This window comes from Anser cygnoides, chromosome 8 (assembly GCF_040182565.1).
Source record: "Anser cygnoides isolate HZ-2024a breed goose chromosome 8, Taihu_goose_T2T_genome, whole genome shotgun sequence".
NCBI classification, from domain to species: Eukaryota; Metazoa; Chordata; class Aves; order Anseriformes; family Anatidae; genus Anser; species Anser cygnoides.
This window is the reverse complement of record NC_089880.1, coordinates 24661132-24679056: the sequence shown is the minus strand read 5'-3', so window position 1 is coordinate 24679056 and position 17925 is coordinate 24661132. Positions and strand designations below refer to the sequence as shown.

Below are 17925 nucleotides of genomic sequence, written 5' to 3'. Positions count from 1 at the left end.
CAATAGCGACCCCGCCGCCCCCGGCCCCGCCGCCCCCTTCGCCGGCCGCCGGCAGGTGCGGCCGCTGCGGGCTCCGGCCCCGGGGTCCCCGCAGAAGGGATCGGGGCCCTTCCCGTTACGCCTCAGTCCCCGGTCCCGGCCCCCCCGTTCCTCATTTTCAGCGATTTCGTTGATTTTCCGCCGCCCGCCTCCCCCAGCGCACCGAGAGCCGCCCGTCCCCGACGGGGCGCGCTGCCGGTGCCGAGCCCCGCGCACCCCCAGGGCTCCTTTCCCCCTTCCCCGAGCCCTTCTCCTCCGGGCTTGGCACAACTCCCCGCCGCTCACATCCCAAATTTCCCAAGGCCGGGCTCCCCCCGGCTTCCCCGTCCCCTCCTCCCCAGCATTAAGAAGGAGCCGGCCCCAATTTTCGCGAAGACACCGAGGGGAGGAAGGTGGGGACGGGGCCACTGCTCTCCGAAACATCTCCTCTCCGCGTGCTTTATTTACCTCCTCTCGTCCCAGAGCAGCCCACACCCCTTCCCTCTCTCTCTCAGCATCTCCAACAATTTATTTTGGCTCATTAAATTTAATTAAGAACGGAGTAGGTGTTCCATATTTAATCAAAAAAAAAAATATGCAGGGGCATAATAACCTCCAAGAGGACTAAAATAAAGAATTGCTATTCAGATGCGGGCAGGCACAGCGCAATTTTTTATTACTCCTCTTTTTTTTTTTTTTTTTTCCCAGTGTCTTTTTAAGAGCATCTAAGCACACACACATAAAAAGCTAGAAGGCATGCATTCCGGAGTTATTCCTATGCATATCCCTGCAATAATTTTCCGCTTTCCTTCGATAAAATTGCCAAATAATAATGAATCATTTCATAAATAATGGGTTTAGAAGCTTATCAGGGCAGGCGGGCCACTGCTGGGGTTTTATCTCTCTCGGCCACATTGCAGTAGTGTTCCGCTCTCCATACTAAATAGGAAACTGGACGTGATGTGGAATTAGAGCCTACCCAGCTGAAGCCACCCAACACTTACTACAAATATAGCCGCGACGCGTAGGCCACAAAATGGCTCCACTCACTTTTCCCAATGAAAAGCAAATGGTGAGTGGGGAGGGATCCGGCCCTACAGCGGGGCCGGGGCCGCTTGGGAAGGGTTGGGGTTTTGGGGGGGTTTATTTTTTGGGGTGCTTGGGGGCTTCTGCGCCGTGCCAAGGACGGGCGAGGGGGGAGGAAAAAAAAAAAAAAAGAAAAGCTCGGCTTTTCCGCGGTTGTGTGTAATTTTTTTTATCGTTTTGTTCTTCTTTGATGCGGGTGGGTGAGGAGAGCAGCACGCCGTCCCTGTGAAATTGGGGTGCCAGCCCCCCGCGCCCCCCCGGCTGCCGCAGCAGGGAGCGGGGGCTCCGCACCCCCCGGGCCCGCCGCCCCCGGCCTCTCGGGGGGGGCCCGGCCGACGGATGGGGCCTTTCCCCTTCTCCCCCCCAGCCCGTTCCCTTTTCCCCCTCCGTTTTGGGGTGATTTCCCCCAAAGGGCAGAGGGAGAGGTGCGTCGCGGGGCTGGAAATTTCCTGCCGATCCGCGGCTGGAAAACAAAAGGAGTTTGAAGAGCAGAAACGAGCGGGCGGGGAATTAATGCCCCCCCCCCCCGCCCGGCTCCATTTTCTCGATGCAATTCCACCCAAACGAACGCAAAACACCGGATTTTTTTTACCGTTATTTTTATTTTTTATTTATTTATTGCTTTTTTTCCGATTTCGTTGTTAACGAAAACGGGAGGAGAGGCCACCGGGCTGGTTTTATTTCGTTGCTTAACGAAAGGAAAAGCTCCCTGCTCGCCATCCCGGTGCCGGGGCGGGGGGGGGGAACGGCGCTCGCCTTCCTGTTGATCCGCAGCGGGGAACGGGGCCGGGCCGGGCGGGGAGCGCGGCCGCTCCCGGTCCCTATCCCGGTCCTTGTCCCCGTCCCGGTCCCTGTCCCTGTCCCCCCGCACCTGCCACCCGCCGCTCCTTGCGAGCCCACCGGCATAAAACCACCCCCGGCCCCCTTTGGGATTTCCTCCTGGGGAAAGCGGGCTCTCAACGTGTCCGAAAACCCACCCAATTCATCCCAAATATCGTGCTTATTTTTCCTCCCTTTTTATATTACATGTATTTTATTTCTTTTTAATTTTATTTCTTATTTTTCCCCGCCGAGGCCGGGTGCGGGTGCCCGCCCGGGGGTGCCGTCCCCTCCCTGCACCCCTCTCCCCGCCGGGCTCCGGCGCTCCCCCGACGCCACGAGATCCACCCTCTCCTCTTTTTCTCCCCCCCCCCTTCCTTTCTCTTCCTCCCAGGATTTAGCAGTTTTATCCCGATGCGGGTGTCCTTCCTCTCTGTAAAGTCGTAAGTACCTTGAGGTGGGAGGAGTAAATTCAGCCTGACACCGAGAGCGCTTTTGTTGAAACAGGAGAGACTTGCGGTGTCCCTACTTAAATATGACACATGTGAGTAATCTCTTCCCATACAATATCGGAATAGGCAATTAGATTTTCTTTCGAGAGGGCTGGCGGGGAGGGGGCTGGAGGGAAGGCAGAAAGCTCGTGCTTTGCGTTGGTATTTATTTTTTTTATTTTTTTGGAGATGGAGAGATAGGGAGGGGAAAAAAAAAAATGTTTTCTCTCTCAATTGGGGTTGAATCAGCCCAAAAGAAACGAAAAAATAATAATGCCCCACGCCAAAGCTGCAGGGAGGTCGGGGACGGGACGCGCGGTGCCGCAGCCCGGCGAAACCCGTTATTTATGGGGGAAAAAACCCAACGAGGAGGGTGGGGGGGGGGGAAGCAGCGCGGAACCGGTCGCGATATGGCTCCCCGCCCTCGGCTCGGGGTGCCCTGTCGCGACAGGAGTCGTTGGAGGGGCGGCAGCAGACAATGCCGGGGGGGGGGGGGGGGGAAGGCAGCTCCTCGCAGGGCGCCTGGCCCCTTCCTCCTTCCTGCCTCCCCGGCCAGGGGGGATTCGCTCCCCGCTGCCTGCCCTTAACCCGCTCCCCCCAAAAATCGCCACGCCAGCTTTGTTTCCGTCTTCAAAATGAACGATTATTTAAAAAAAAATAAAAAGAGACGGGGAAAAAAAATAAATAAATAAGGAGATGCCGCCGCGCAGGCCGGGCCGCGGTGTGTCCGGCCCTAGGGGCAGAGCCTGCGGGCAGAAATCCCCCCAAAAGGCAAAAATCCCCCCAGAAGGCAAAAATCCCCCCAAAATGGAGGGGCCGAGTCTCCCACCGCCCGGCTTGGCCGCGCAGCTCCCCAGCCCTGTGCCCCCCCCCCGGGCGGGGCCCCCTCGGCGCGGGGCGGCGCGGATCTGGGAGGCGGGGGGGGGGTGGTGGTGATGGGACCCGATTATGGGGTTTTTGGGGGGCAAAGGGGGGGTCCTGGGGTGCGTGCGGGGCCGGGGCGCTCCGTGACGTCAGAGCCGTGCATCGCTGCGTGGGGCCGGGGCGCTCCGTGACGTCAGAGCACAGCATCCTTGCGCGCCGTCGGGGCGGGATTGGGGTACCCCCCCTTTTCCCCTCGCCCCCCCCTTTTTCCCCTGTCCTCCCCCCTTTTCCCTTCCCTTTTCCCCTTGTGCTCCCCTTTCCCCTTGCCCTCCTCCATTTTTCCCTTGACCCTCCTTTTTTTTCCCTTGACTCCCCCTTTCCCCTTGCCCCTCCTTTTTCCCCAAGTCCCCCCCTATTTTCCTTTACCCCCCCGCCCCCCGGGGCCGCTCTCACCGCCGCCTCTCCCCGCAGGACGATGGACAGGCCGCCCGCCCCGCCGCCCCCCAGTGACCCCCGCGATGCCCGCCCCCCCCGGCGGCACGACTCGGAAGCGGAGCCCACGAGCGAGCCCGACGGCAGCCGGGGGGGCATGGAGGCGCCGCCGGAGCCCCAGCTGCTGCTCAACGGGGCGGCCAAGGAGGCGGGCCGGCCCTCCCCCGGGCCCCCCGCCGCCGCCGCCGTGCCCGTCATCGAGCTGGTGCGCCGGGGGGGCTCCCTGGACATAAAAAGCCGGGAGGCGGCGGGGGAGGCGATGCAGAGAGCGCCGGGCTCCGAGCCGTGCCGAGCCGCCGAAGCCGCCTGCGAAGCCCGCATGGTGCAGCTGAGCCCCCCCGCGCTCCCGCTGCAGCCCCCCGGCAGGGCCATGCTCTACAACCTGGGGCAGCCGCTGGGAGCCATCGGCAGGTCCGTGCCCCCCCCTGCTTGCACCCCTATTTCCCCTCCGGGGGGGTCCCACGCAGCGGTTCCCCGAGGGGAGCCCCCCCCCCAGGGCCGTGGGGCTGGGGAGGGAGGGAGGGAGGGAGGGATGGAGAAAGGGAAGGGGGGGGGCTCGGCTTAGTCATCGCGGGTTTGCATGTTGGTAACTTCGCAAGAAAGGGGGGAAAAAAAAATCTAAACGAAAAACTGTCGTTCCTAGAAAAGGAAAAAAAAAAAAAAATCCACGGCAGAAATACCGCAGGCAGAGCAGATATTCGGGGGGGGGAGGAAAGGGGTCTGCCGCTGCTTTCAAGAGCTGGGGTGCCCCCCGGGGATAAATGCGGGGCACAGAGACCTGTCCCAGGGGTAGGGGGTCACGGGGGAACCCCCTTCCCCCCCCCGCCACCCGGCGACACGCGGGTGCGCCCCGACGGGGCGTACGGCCCCGGCTGCTGGGGGGCTCCGAGCAGCGAGCCCCCTGCCCGGCTGCGTGTCCCGGGGCCGTGCGGCTCCGTGCAGCCCCCTCCTGGCTCCTCACGCCCCGGGCTGGGCTTCGTGAGCCCCGGGCATCCCCCGGGGACAGGGAGCTGCTGGTTTTCTCCACCGCCTTCTCTGCCTCTCGTTTGCAGCGGGTTTTTCGGCGAGCCGGACTCCTTCTCCATGTACGGCAGCAACCGGGTGAAGAGGAGGCCCTCGCCCTACGAGATGGAGATCACCGACGGTGAGCACCGGGGGGGCCGCTCCTGGCTGGGGGGAGCAGCGGCTGGACGGGGGGGGTCCCCGCAGGGTGCCCCCTGCCCCGGGTAAGGCTCCGCGCAGAGCCCGGGGCTGGCGACCCGGCAGCAGCGTGTGCCGCGGGGGTTTCATTCAGCAGAGAGTTCCAGCCTGTGGTTAATTACCCTGGTTAATTACCCCCCCTGCCCCGCAGGATCGCTTTGAGGCTCAATCCGAAGGGCGCCGCTGCGCTTGTCTTTGTGCGGGGGCTGGATCGGGCCATCGCAGTGCCGGGCTCTGCTCGCAAAGCCTTTCAGACACCAGCCTTCAAAAGGCAGAGCTCAGCGAGGTCTGAGCTGCCCCCAGACTGCCGGGGAGCAGAGGGGTAAGGGGCGCAGGGTCAGCACCGCATTTGTCCCGTAGCTGCCGGCACCGCGCTGCAGCCCGCTGCGGTCCCCTGCCCGGTCCTGGGTGGTCCCAAGGAGTGGGGATCCCCTTTGTGCTGGGGGGAAGGCAGCAGGGGAAAGGCAGGGCAGGATCTGGCCACCTGGGCTGGGCAGCCAGCGGGGCTTGCAGTAGCTCACGCGGAGCAGGAGGACACATGCACACAAGGATGCTTGCACAAACGGGCTGAGCGTGGGAGGCTGACACGTCCACCTGCCTGCGGGTCGCCTTCTCTCTAGCAAATGTAAATGCTGCGTGCCAGCAGCCAGACAACTCCCTGTCCTTCCCTCCAGCTCCCTGTCCCCTTCTTCCCAATCCAAAATTAGATGTATAATCCACACCGCTCTGAAATAACACGGTGTGGAACGATGGGTTCGCTGCGTTATCTGCATTCGTCACTGTTTCTGTCCCCTTCCCACTTTCCTCTTCCATCTGTTCAGCACATTCAATCCGTCTGTCCAGGGACAGGGGCTGTGTCCCCAGGTGGGCGCTTGGCCCCGCACCACAACCTCGTTTTGTCGGGGTTTGGGCAGAGGCTGAGTGCTTGCGGTGAGGTCCCTCAAATCCTGGTGCCTGCTTCGCCCTTCGGTGCCGTTATTAAATTAGGTGTTAAGGGACTGCAGAGATGTTTGGTTGTAACCGAGCTGTGGGCTCTGTGCTCACCAGGTAACTCAGCTCTATAGTTTGGGCCCGATCCTGCAGGTTCTGGCTCGTTGATTTGCAGCGAGGAGCTTTTGGTGCTGAGCATGTGGGGAATGGGGACAGCAGTGTGCAGTGACCGTGCCACTCTTACAAAATAGATCTACGCAGAGGCATAAATGTAAAAAAAACCCTATCTGCAAGAATATTCTGTAGCTTTGGAAGCTCATCTTTATGCTATTTTTTCTCAGATTTGTAATTGCAATTAAAAAAAGCATCGATCGATCAATCAATTGGAACAAAATCCAAGCAGAAATTCTCAGCCAACTGCTTGGATTAATTACGAGGCAAGCTCCTTTATGATAAATGAATCTCTTCCTTATTATTACAGCTATGAGGCATTTTAAATTTCTGCACTGCTTGACACGCTTTGACCAAAGTCTGCGCTCTTTTTAAAATACGTGTTTAATTCAGTTACTGGCCTTGATGTGGGATCAAAAATTGTGGTGGTGTCAGGATTTCTGTTAGAGTCTCGAGCTTGTTCCGAGTGCCCCCGGATGAAAATGAACAGGTCTTCTGCCTCACTTCAAAATTTTATGAACAGAAGCCTCTTAGCAGGCAGCTTTCAGTGAATGAGATGCAGGTTTGATGCCTGTGAAGACTGAGATTTTTAGAAAATTAACAATACCATATTTTTTTTTCTTATATTCTATGTGCCTAAAAATATTTTAAGCTGCATCTCCTTCTAGATCCAAGGCTGTTTGCTTGGTTTTGTCTGGGAAGAGCGTTGAAGTGTAGGCGTTGTTGCGTCACGGTAGGAGATGGCAGCAAGTCGAGCTGGGTGCTGCAGGTGGTCAAGGTCCCCTCGCTCCCCACCACCTTCCCCATCACCCTGGGGCACAGAGGGCAAGAGACTTCTCCCTTCCCTGAGCTCTTGCATGTTAATTCATTTGAAAATCATTTATGTGCTGCTTGAGAGGGGAAAATTGGCTTTACTAAGGCATGAGACCAGGATCTGAGTGGCTGGAGACGAGTTTCTCCCTGCCGCCTGCCTCTGCAGTCTGTGGGGACTTCCCTGCTCCTCCTGAGCAGGCAGCAAGGAGAAGGGAGTCCTTTGGGTGCCTGCACGTTGGAGAAGCTGACAGATTTAGCCTCCTTGGATGAGTGTCCCCATGCAAACCCTATGGCCAGGAGCATTTCATGTGACTGGAGGGGAGCAGCTGGACAAATGTCTCAAAGGGCTACGGGGCAGAGACCTTAGGGCACGGCCATCGATGGGTTGTTTGCAAGCCTTTGCTTCATACTTTGGGATGATTTTCTTTGTCTGTCATGCTTCCTACTCCGACAGTGGCTTCTGCCATGGTCTTTCTTCCATAGTTTGTAGAGATTGCTGTGTCCTTCCGCTGTCAGCGTGCCCTGGAGGTGAGGATGGAGATGGATTATGGTAGTTTATCTTACATGTGCTGGTTTATGTGGACCCAAGGATCTGCAGTCCCGAGTTATGGCGTTGCTACTCCTGTAGCACCGTACTGTTGGGCTGATTTTTGCTTTGGGTTTCCCCTAGCGTGGAGGCAATGCCTAGGTCATGCCAGCAGGAATTACCCTGATGAGCTGAAAGGAGAATTGACGTTTTGTGCATCCATCCTGTGTTACATGTTCCCTCAGCAATATTGCAGTGAAATTCACATGTAACTGAGCCAAATTGAGACCCCTGGCAATCGAGGGTCCCTTCTCCAATTAGTGTCTGATAGGGAGCCCTCGCCCTGCGGTGCAGCTGTACAGAGACAGCAGGTGGTCCTTGGGTCAGCTGTAAAACTCTTCGTCTTCCACCGTTGCATCATCCTTGCAGCAAGGGCACTGCTTTCACTGTGTGACATTGGGTCGAATCCTGCCACCCCACCGCACGAACCAGCCGGAGGGCTGGTGGCATCTCCATGGTCTCTGCCAGCCCTGGGTCCTGGTGGCATCAGGGGCAGGAGGGGAATCTCTGGATCTTAGTCCCGTTAAAGCTTCTGCTCCTGCTGATCCCTCTGTCCCACCAGCATGTCCTTAAGAGACTTTTGAGATGGAAAATAAAACCATATGGTGACTTAGCCTTTTAATAGGGCTTTTGTTGCTGAAATACCCTGAAAATATGCCAGCTTTCTGCGCAGGTCATGGCCTGAGCCTTTCTCCTTGGAGAGCTAAATTTAGGCTTCTCAGAAGGCATCTAAAAAGATGCGACTCAACTTTTCCCTTCCACTGGACTGAACAAAGTTATGGCTATTGTGCCTCCTCAGGTAGCTGCCAGTTAGCTGGAAACTCCCACCTTGCTGCCTTGCTGATGTGACTAAAATAAATTGGTTAATTTGGGAAACAGCAACTTATTCACTGAAGTATTTAATGACTTGGTAAGGGTCAATCCTAATTCTGCACCGTTGCGATTGCAGGTCCTCACACGAAAGTGGTTCGCCGCATCTTTACCAACAGCAGGGAGAGGTGGAGACAGCAGAACGTGAACGGAGCCTTCGCCGAGCTTCGCAAGCTCATCCCCACTCACCCGCCTGACAAAAAACTGAGCAAGAACGAAATTCTGCGCCTGGCCATGAAATACATCAACTTCCTGGCCAAGCTGCTCAACGACCAGGAGGAAGAAGGAAACCAAAGGGGCAAAGGGAACAAAGACTCGGGGATAGTCCAGGAAGACCTCCTGCAGGATATGTTGTCTCCTAACTCCAGCTGTGGAAGTTCTTTAGATGGCGCGGCGAGCCCGGACAGCTTCACGGAAGAGCACGAGGCGCTGGACTCGAAGCACACGCGGGGCCTGCACCACGCCATCCTCCCCGTAGAAGGCAACGCGCAGCGGTGATGACCCCCACGGCGCTCCCCGAGCGCGAAGGGGGAGGCGAGACCCGGGCGGGTGGGATTCGGGATGCTCTGCCCCGGGGCTCGGGCTCCCCGTCGTCCCGGCCCAGGACGGGGTGGGCGGCGCGTTGGCCGAGAGCAAGACCCAACGGGACGGACGCTCGGCGTTTAGGTACGGGACCGTACGAAGAAGCAAAGCATTGAAGTCGTCTTCGTTGTACATATCGCTCGTGGCGTGACTCTGAGGAGGGGAGGGCGACGCGGCCAGTGCCTCTCCAGCACTTCGAGGGTTTTTCAGATCGCTTGATGGCCACTTAAGCAGTCACCCAGCTGGGACAGGAGACACCGAACTCCTCTTTCTCTCCAGCCGAGGCCACGGACGTGACTCCGGAGGCCACAGGGAGCTGCGGGCACTGCCGCCTTTCCCCAGGAGCGCATGCGGCTTCTCGGAGCCGGGGCCACGGGGGCCTCTTGTCCGAGAGCTTTGACTGTACCTTTTTAAAGAGGTGAAAAATGCCCTCAGCAAAAGAACTATTAAAAGGATTGAGACTTTTTATTTTTCTCCTCTTCTTCTTTTTATTTTTTTTTCTCTTCCTTTCCCTTCTGCCCAACTCTGGATTGTTTGGGGTGTTGTATTTATGACGTGGGATTACTTCTGTTTAATGCCGCCACGCAGTATCCACTGAACAAAAGGTACATAGGTGTTCTCTGCTCTCCACCGCCCTCCACGTCCCCGATCCCTGTGCTGGTAACGCAGCAGGCGAGGTCCCGAGGTGGTCTCCTTGAGCTTCCCTGGCGCTTTTTGTAGGGCAGAGCTCCTCTTGAGGAAGATGAATTTCAGGACTGGTAAGGAGAGAAAACATCCCATTGAACCAGGGACTTTTTTGAATTGAAAAAAGCCGAGGGAATCAACGATGCACCAGCAGCGTGCATGTACATAGGGTTGTAAAAGGGTTTTGGTGGTATGGTATGCTTTGAATTTTTTGGTTTTGTTGTGTGAAAGTGATGGTCATGCACCCGTGCCGGTGCCCGCAGGCTGGGCGCAAGGAGGCATTAGGAGGCCCTTGCCTGGGTGAGGCTGTTAGGAGGCCGCAGCCTCCCCGAATTTCCTTGCATAGGGTGAGTGCTAACAGCACCGTTGGGGTTAGGCTACATCCCAAGAGCTTAGGTGGCTGCAGAACTGAGGGTCGTGATGGACCCGATCCTCTGATCCCTGCCCCGGGTGGGTACTTGGGAAGCAGAGGCCAGGCACCGGTGCTGCGGGGTGCCCCCCTCTCAGCCCAATCTCTCCCTGTGCTCCAAGGCCCAGAAATTGCCACGTTACAGTAAAACAAACACACACATCCTCTGTAAGGGAAACAGCCCTTTGAGCAGGGATGCTTTCCATCACACTAATTCCTTCTCAGAGGCGCTGAGGTACAAGGGAACACAGGATTTGTGCGTGTGCCTGCCAGCATGCTCACATCGTAGCCTGGTTGTTTCTATCCCTGCTTGTTTTTAGGGTTTCTTTGTAAATAATAAGCATCGGGCTGACTTTTCCCAGCGTGGGGCAAGCACGTTAGTTGGGATGTGTTCCCCACCAAGGGCTCCAAGCTCAAAAAGAGGTTTCCAGCATAGCCCCAAATCCTCAGAAACTGGCAGTTTCCCACCTCTTATATTGGGGGAAAAGGAGGAAAATGCCCTCCTGTGTCCAGACCACCCATGCCAGGGGGTGCTGGAGCGATGCTGAGCAGTTACCGGTGTCCCTGGTACTGGGGCAGGAGAGGAGGGCAGCGGGGATGGACAGGGGACCCAGGGGCTGGCAAAGGTGCCCTGGGGCACCGCCACCAGCACCGGCCCCCTGGGAAGGGAGAGGGATGCTGTCACACGGGTCAAGCAGTTGTTCTCAGTTTTCAGCCTTTAAAATAACCCTGGGTCTTACTTTTTCTTGAACTGTTACAAGAAAAATCACCGACGCACCGAAATTCTTCATTCCCCACAATTTTATTTTATTTTTTTCTCCCTTTTCGGTAGCCGAACAGTTGACAAAATGGTACAACCTCCTCGACACCCGCACGCACACCCACCCGCACGCACGCCTGCCTCCAACCTCGTAGCAGGGCGCGCCGTAGTCCTCCCGGGGTATGTACAGTCGTACTTTAATTGTGATTTGAATGGTACATTTCCTCCACCCATCTCCCCTCCTGCCTGCTTCATGTCTTGGTGTGTGGAACATCGCCACGTTTCTGTTTGAGACGGCACTTTCGGTCAATGTCGTACCGTGTGATTGAATTCTCTCCTTACCATGATTTTTCTTCCAGCCCCGTCCCTCTCTCTGCCGCCCTCCCCTTGGGTTTCTGCATTTTTTCTGCAGAAACGAAGTGACCAGACCTGGTACCCTGATTCTCAACCCACTGTGGATGTGCTATTTAGAAAACACATTTGTTGTAATGTGTCTGTATATATAAATATATATATATAATGAATATATCGAGAATATTTCTAAATAAAGTTTTACAAAGCAGCCTCCACTCGCTCTCCTCTCTCCCCGCTCCTTGCTCTCACCCACCGGTATTTCAGCTCCGTGCGTTACAGGACAGCCCATGCCCGGCCACCAAAAGCCATCTGTGGCCAGCAAAGCCCTTGCAAAACAATTTACCCGTCCCAACAGGGCAGGAGGCCGGGGCGGGCGGCAGGAAGGAAGACGCGCTGTGGAGCAATCCCCTGCCGCGGGCCGAGCGGGCACACTGGGACTGCTGCGAGTTATTTGCAGGTCCCCGAAAGTCCCCAGCTGGTGGCCTTGTCCCTCTTTTGGGGCTGGGGCTGCTGGGGGCAACGCTGATTTTTCAGCCCCCAGCAGTGTTTGGCCATGTCTTAATAGGTGGTGACAGCAATTCCTCTTTTTCAAAGAAACAAACAAAAACAAAACAGAAAACAAGAAGTGCTTGTCACAGCCATGTGCAGAAATGCTAAAAAACTGGTGAGCTGGTGACATTAATCATATGTATATATATAATATTTATAGGGCTACCTGGTGCATTGAAGATGCATGTGCAGCTGCAGCACGCCGTGACCAGCACAGCTCCTGTGACAAGGAGCAGGTGAACAAAACCAGTTCTGGTATTTCTTGGCTTTAATTTCCATGACTTCTGGAGTCACAAACTATTTCCACGTGCTCTTTTAGAGCATCCCTCACGTTTTCAAAGCATCCCCCGGAGCCGAGCTGCTACAAAGCCCGGCAGGCTCAGCACAGCCCCTTGGTGGGCGCGGGGCCGGGCGTTGGGCTGCAGCAGGGTGCTTATCTGCTGTCGTCCCATCACCGCTGCACACATGCATTAACCCCCATCCTGAAAGGAGCCGATAGCCCTCACACCGTTTATCTCTCCCTCCCACGTCCCAGCCTGCTCCCTCCCTCCTGCCGCCAGGACAGGTCTCCCTCCACCTCCGCCTTCTGCTTATTTTTTTTAATGAAAACAGCCCGCTGGGTCACGCAGCCCTCGCCGGCAGCACACTGTTTAGCTCGGGATGCACACACTCAAGGTGAGGGTTTAAAACCACCCCTTGCACACATACATTTAATATAGGGCTCTACAAAAAGGGCTGGGGGGGGCCGATGCCGCCCACTCACCAACGTGTGTTGCTCCTGACGGATCCCCCTCTGAAAGCCGCTTTTGCTCCTGTCTTCTGATGGAAAATGTAATTCTTTTTCCATCAATCGGTAATTTTTGTTTTACAAAGGTGTTGCTTTGCAAGTGGTGATGAGCACTGCCCTGCCTCCAATATTTTCCAAAATGACCGGGGTCTCCCCACCTCCTGCGTGAATTTGGTGTTGGAACCCCACTGTCCTTCTTGTTCAGATATAAGGAAGAAGAAAACAACCTGGTTTTATCCTTTTTTTATTATTATTTGTTTGTTTGTTTGTTTTTTTAGGGCCAAGTCTTGCACAAAAATGATGTCTGCAGAGATGGGGGCGATTTTGTGGGTGACTTTGCCCCCGGCCGGTTGGGGCATGTGGACGAGCCTGGGGCTCATTGCTTTGGCCACCAGATGCAGCTAGCTGGTTACACACCGCTTCAGAAGTGATGGGGATTTTGGTCTGCCTCGTGCCGTGGGGAATTTTCAGGCAAAAAGTGGTTTCCTCATAAACCAGAAGCGAGTGCATTTAAAGGCATTGTGCTCAGGCACATTTCTAATGTGATGTGTGAGCTCCCAGTGGCAGAAAATCCCCCTGACACTGCGCTCGTGAGGTGGCTGGGGCACAGATGAAACTGGGGAGAGAGAGAGGATGGGAAAGTGGCACCAGTTAGATAAAATCGAATTAAAATTGAGAGAAAGAGAGAGAGAAGGTGGGAGAGTCATGCTTTTTACAGCCAGTGAGACATGAAAATTTGTGCCTTTTGTCACCAAAAATTTGAGCTTTTATTTTCCAGCCTCGTTATCTGGTCTTAATTACAGCCTTTTTGGAAAAGCCATGCACCAGGGCAGCCCGAAAAGGGAACAGCACCGCCAAAAAAAAGAGCAAGCACCTGCTTTATAAAGCGGCTTCCCACGTTAGTCGATTAAAATATGCTCACAGGAACGCCGGGACCCACATGTTCCCACCCGTGCAGGCGATGAGAATGCTTCGCCCCCTTCATCACCGCGGGCATCGACAAGAGGAGGCAGTAATTTATGGCCGGCGGGGCTGCTCAATGCGCTGCTCCTCCCGTGGGGCTGCCAGGGCTCGGCCCCACCGGCGACGGGCTCGGCCCCGGCGTTCCCACCACCACACAAAGGCTGCAGGTGCCCAGGGGACACGGTGCTGTCACGGGTGGCTCGGAGATGAGCCCGGCATACGCAGCGAGGATGTTCGTCCTCCTCCCGTCCCTTTTCTGCATCCCCGGTTGTCCTGCCTCTCCTCCTGCTGCTTGCTTCCCAGTTTTTCCACTTTTACACCTAAATATTGCTTTGGGTTTGCTGAGTTTCCCCCCCCACAGGACAAGGCTCAGGGTGACGGCCAACCCCAAAAGGGCTGGAGGCGGCTGGGGAAAGATGGGGATGCTCCAAGACGCACAGTGGGACCTTGCAGCACGGGTCCAGCCGTCACCTTCAGATTCATCCCCCCTTGCACACGTTCATTTTCCCCTGCTCCCGGAGCTATTCTGAGACGCCCCAGTGACCTTTCCGGGGAACAATTTACTATTGTGTTTGGGTGAAGCCCGGCCTCTATTTTTACACTCTGTTTTGCTGATGCGGGCGAAGGGAGCGAGACGGGAATCCAGCAGGAAATGGGAGGGAGCGTCTGGAGCGCAGGGAAATCTGCTCGGGCCCTTTGAAGTGCCGGGACCAGGGTTAGGGCCGAGCCGGGGCGGCGAGACCCCAAGAGGTTTTTGCTCCCCTCCCTCCGTCCAGCCCCGCACGGCGTTGGGAGCAGTGGCAGCGCTACGGGAGATGGGAGCAGGCCGCGCCACGGAGGGGTTTTGGCAGAAAGAGGCCGGAGAAGTGGCGGTGGGCTGACAGCGCGTGAGCGGTGGAAAGCGAAAGGAGCGTGGCATCGCCTCGCGAGGTGGCTGCTGGAACAATGGGAGGAGGTGGCTTCCAGACGGGCCGGCGAGAGGCGCGGGGATTTGCCGGGAAGGCCACGGCAGAGGCACGAGGCACGGGGACGGGGCTGCCGGTGCTGAGCATCCCTGATGGTGCTGTGTGAGACGCGGAGGCGACGAGGCCTCGTGCACGGTGCAGCCGAGCTGGGAGCCACCAAAACGCAGCACCCTGAGGCGGGCTGGGCGCCTGGGGGCCCCAAAACTGCCCCGGCTGCCCCGTGTCAGGGGCGCAGAGGGGCTGGGGGGCACCAAGCTGCTCGGGGCTGGCCTGAAGGCCCCCGAAACCAGATCTAGAGCCTCTGGGATTAACCAGAGGGAGCCGCCAAGCCCTCCCCACGTCCCACCACGCGAGCACGGGGACGGACCCGGCCGCCCGCCGGCAGGGGGCGCTGCGGGGCCGGCACGGGGCTGCCGGGCTCCTCCCGCGGGCTGCCCCCCCCCGGCCCCTGCCCCTTCCCCTTTTGCCATTGCCGCCTTCTTTCCCCCTTTTCTTTTCCTTTTTTTTTTTCCCTTGTTTTTTTTCCCTATTTTCCCTTTCCCCATTTCCCCATTATTTTCCCATTTCCTATATGTCCTCATCCCTTTCCCCCATTTTCCATTTTCCCTATTATCCCCTTTACCTTTTTCCTATTTACCCTATTTTCCCTTTTCCCTTTTCCCTATTTACCTTATTTTCCATTTTTCTTTTTCCCTTTTCCCCGTTTTCCCTTTTCCCTATTTAACCTATTTTCCCTTTTTCCTATTTCCACTGTTCTCCCTTTTTCCTGTTTCCCCTATTCTCCCCTTTCCCATTTCCATTCCCTTTTTCCCTTCCTTTTTTTCCCCCCGTTTTCCCTTCCCTTCCATTCCCTTTTCCTTTCCCTTTTCCTTTCCCTTTTCCCTTCCCTTTCCCTTTTCCATTTTCCCTTCCCTTTTCCCTTCCCTTTTTCCTTCCCTATTCTCTCTTCCCTTCCCTTTCCCTCCTCTCCTCTCCGCTGTGCTTTTGGCAGCACCCTGGGAAGGCTTGTCGTGCTTCCAGGTGGAAGCTGCAGTGGCTGTGTCAATGCCCTGCTATTAACCCACTTTAATTAATCGCCCTCCCAGCCGTGGAAATGGCCTCTTCTCCTCCATCCCAGGCGAAGGCATCTCCCAGGAGCCTTCACCTTTTGTCCTTGAGCCTTTCTGGGGCTGCGTTAGAGGGCAGGGCTGTTCCCAGCACCGGGAGCAGGAGGTGACGTGGTTTTCCCCATCTCCACTACCTGCACCTGTTTGCTTGGGTCGCAGCCAGAAAACTGACTTCATATGTTTGATTTTTTTTTTTTTTTTGCTTGATTTTGCAGCCAGCCAAATGCTCCTGCCTGCTGCAGAACCCAGGGTGGATCAGCCGGGCCAAATCCTGCCCCTGTGTTATGGTAATCGCGGCTTGCCACCCAGCAGATGCGGGCTGCTGAAATAATAAGGCTGTTCAGCAGACACGGAGGAGGAGAGGGGAGCTTTTGTCTGGCACTTGCCGGGGTTGGAGTACACTTGTCGAGCAACAACTGGAGCTCGTTGAAAAGAAGTGGAGGTTATTAGATGCGTTTCGCTCGCTGCCGATGGCCCCGTTATTTTTTCCCTTCGGATGCCAGGAGGAGGCTCTGGTGGTGGGAAGGAGGAGGAGAGAGATGCCACCTGAAAACGTGCTTCTTTTGAAGATAATGAGGGAAATAAATTGGGCTGGTGGCAGCTGGCAGGGCTCTGGCAGCTCAGACCCCATGTTTCAAGGATGCTCTATCTTCCCCAGGGTAACTGGGGACAGGAAAATGATCGGATGGGTTGTGTGTCTGTCCATCCATCCCACTATCTGCCCCACTATCTCCCTCTCTGTCTCGATGCACATCTCTCCAGCCCCCTCCCTCTGGTCTGAAAAAAAGGCAGCGATCCCCTTCAGAAGCCAGGAATAAAACAAATATCTTCTCTCCCCAATTCAGGTAGCTCCTCATAAATCTTCCCAGATTCAGCCCGGTCTCCTAGGACTCCTGGGGCAGTCGGGAACCTATTTAATCAGCCTGGACGATCAGCGCGGTTTGTCGCTCTCCGATTGCCGAAAGGCCCTTTGAACCCTTTGTGTCTTTATTGAATTATCCCCGCATCCCCTGGCGATTTAACCAGGCTGGCCTATTCTGTACGCTGCCTCCCGGGTTAATAACCCACCGAAGTCTCACTGCAAGCGCAGAGGGACGGGGAGCATCGCTGCCCCTCTGCCAAGCCGCTTATCGCCGCATCTTCCCATGCCTCCTGGCTGGGCGCTCCCACGCGCTGCGCATCTCCATGAAAAGACACAAAATGGCACGGCCAGCGAGGAGGGCTTGGAGCCAGCACGAAGGGCATCCCGGGGAAAGGCCTGCCTGGTGCCGGGAGAAGAAAAGTAAAGCTTCTGGGGACCCTCAAAGGGAGCTGCGGTGGGAAAAATCACAAGTCCCCTTGGGTGCAGGGATCATCTTTAGCACATTTTAGTGCATTGTCATTTTTAGCTGAAAAGGACCCAGACGTCCTGGGTAGCCAGGTGGTATCTCTGCTGAGGGATGCTGGCTTCTGGCAGAGGTTTCCTGTGCTGGCCCAGCCCTTGGGAGCGTGGGGCTCAGTGCTGCTCAGGATCTGGCCTCCTGGAAGCAAACTGAGCTCTGTCCAAATCCAGGAGCACTCCTTCCACCAGCTTGGACTGGTTCTCAACCAGAGAAATGCTGAAGTGTCCCCTTCAACAGACAGGTCTCTCTCTTAGGCTGCACTGAAGATTTGCTGGGGATGGTTTCTGCCTGCCCCAGTGTCCCCAGCAGCCTCCCAGCCACCGATCGTGGTGAGGAGCAGCCAGACCTTCACCTTGTCTCCTCCCAGCTCTGGCCACGGGGGCCGGTGATCTCCTTCCGAAGGGTGCTGCTCGCCAGGCACCACAACTTAGTATGGACCACCATCAAAACAGGAGAAGCAACCTAATCTACGAGTGCATTAGGGTGTCAGAAAACAATAATCCAAGAAGGAAACACATTATCTGGCCTTGTTACTTTACAAAGTAATTTAAATTAATTTTTCCCTAGAGTGGTTAGGGAGCACTGCAACTTGCCCTTGTCTATTCTCTCCGGCTAATGAAGCTTTACCAGAGACTGCTCGTGAATTCCTATTAAGACCTCATCTTAGAGGTTACAGGGCAAAGCAATTTCTGCTCCCGGGAAAGATGCCTATGAATTCGTAATTGTAAGTCCGTGTTTGATAGGGATTAGCATCTGAAAGGGGTAGAGTGGTGGGTAGCAGAGAAAACATTATTTCAATTAGCAGAAGAAAAGCAACTTAACATCTGATTATAGTTTACACTTCTAATTTTCTCCCAGTCTGGCATCTGGGATAATTATTTCCTGAAGCCATCCGCACCCACCAAGCCAGCCAACTCTTTCCTTCTTCTCCTCGTGGTCATCTTGGTTGCGAGTGACATGGGAATGGCTGAGGAGTTGGGTCTTTTCTTTCTGCTCTTCTCCCAGTCAATGGCCGGACTCCTGGCATTTGGGGATGGAGGGGAG

General features: G+C 56.0%; 2 protein-coding genes across 3 annotated transcripts; both read left to right on the top strand.

Annotated features, from left to right (window-relative positions):
- Nucleotides 1–937: 937 nt before the first annotated feature.
- TAL1 (TAL bHLH transcription factor 1, erythroid differentiation factor) lies at nucleotides 938–9390 on the top strand. Of its 2 annotated transcripts, XM_067001748.1 has the most exons (5): nucleotides 938–1090; nucleotides 2318–2467; nucleotides 3750–4181; nucleotides 4823–4914; nucleotides 8420–9390. In XM_067001748.1, coding segments are annotated over exons 2-5 (945 nt in total). In that variant the 5' UTR covers nucleotides 938–1090; nucleotides 2318–2465; the 3' UTR covers nucleotides 8839–9390. The 2 variants fall into 2 exon arrangements, with proteins under 2 accessions (XP_066857849.1, XP_047915219.2); XM_048059262.2 differs by lacking the exon at nucleotides 2318–2467 and having other exon boundaries at nucleotides 944–1090.
- Nucleotides 9391–11084: 1694 nt separating this feature from the next.
- LOC136791387 (uncharacterized) lies at nucleotides 11085–17153 on the top strand. The gene is made up of 3 exons (XM_067001632.1): nucleotides 11085–11089; nucleotides 14501–15605; nucleotides 15715–17153. The coding sequence occupies exons 1-2, from the start codon at nucleotides 11085–11087 to the stop codon at nucleotides 15450–15452; spliced, it is 957 nt and encodes a 318-aa protein (XP_066857733.1). The 3' UTR covers nucleotides 15453–15605; nucleotides 15715–17153.
- Nucleotides 17154–17925: the final 772 nt, after the last annotated feature.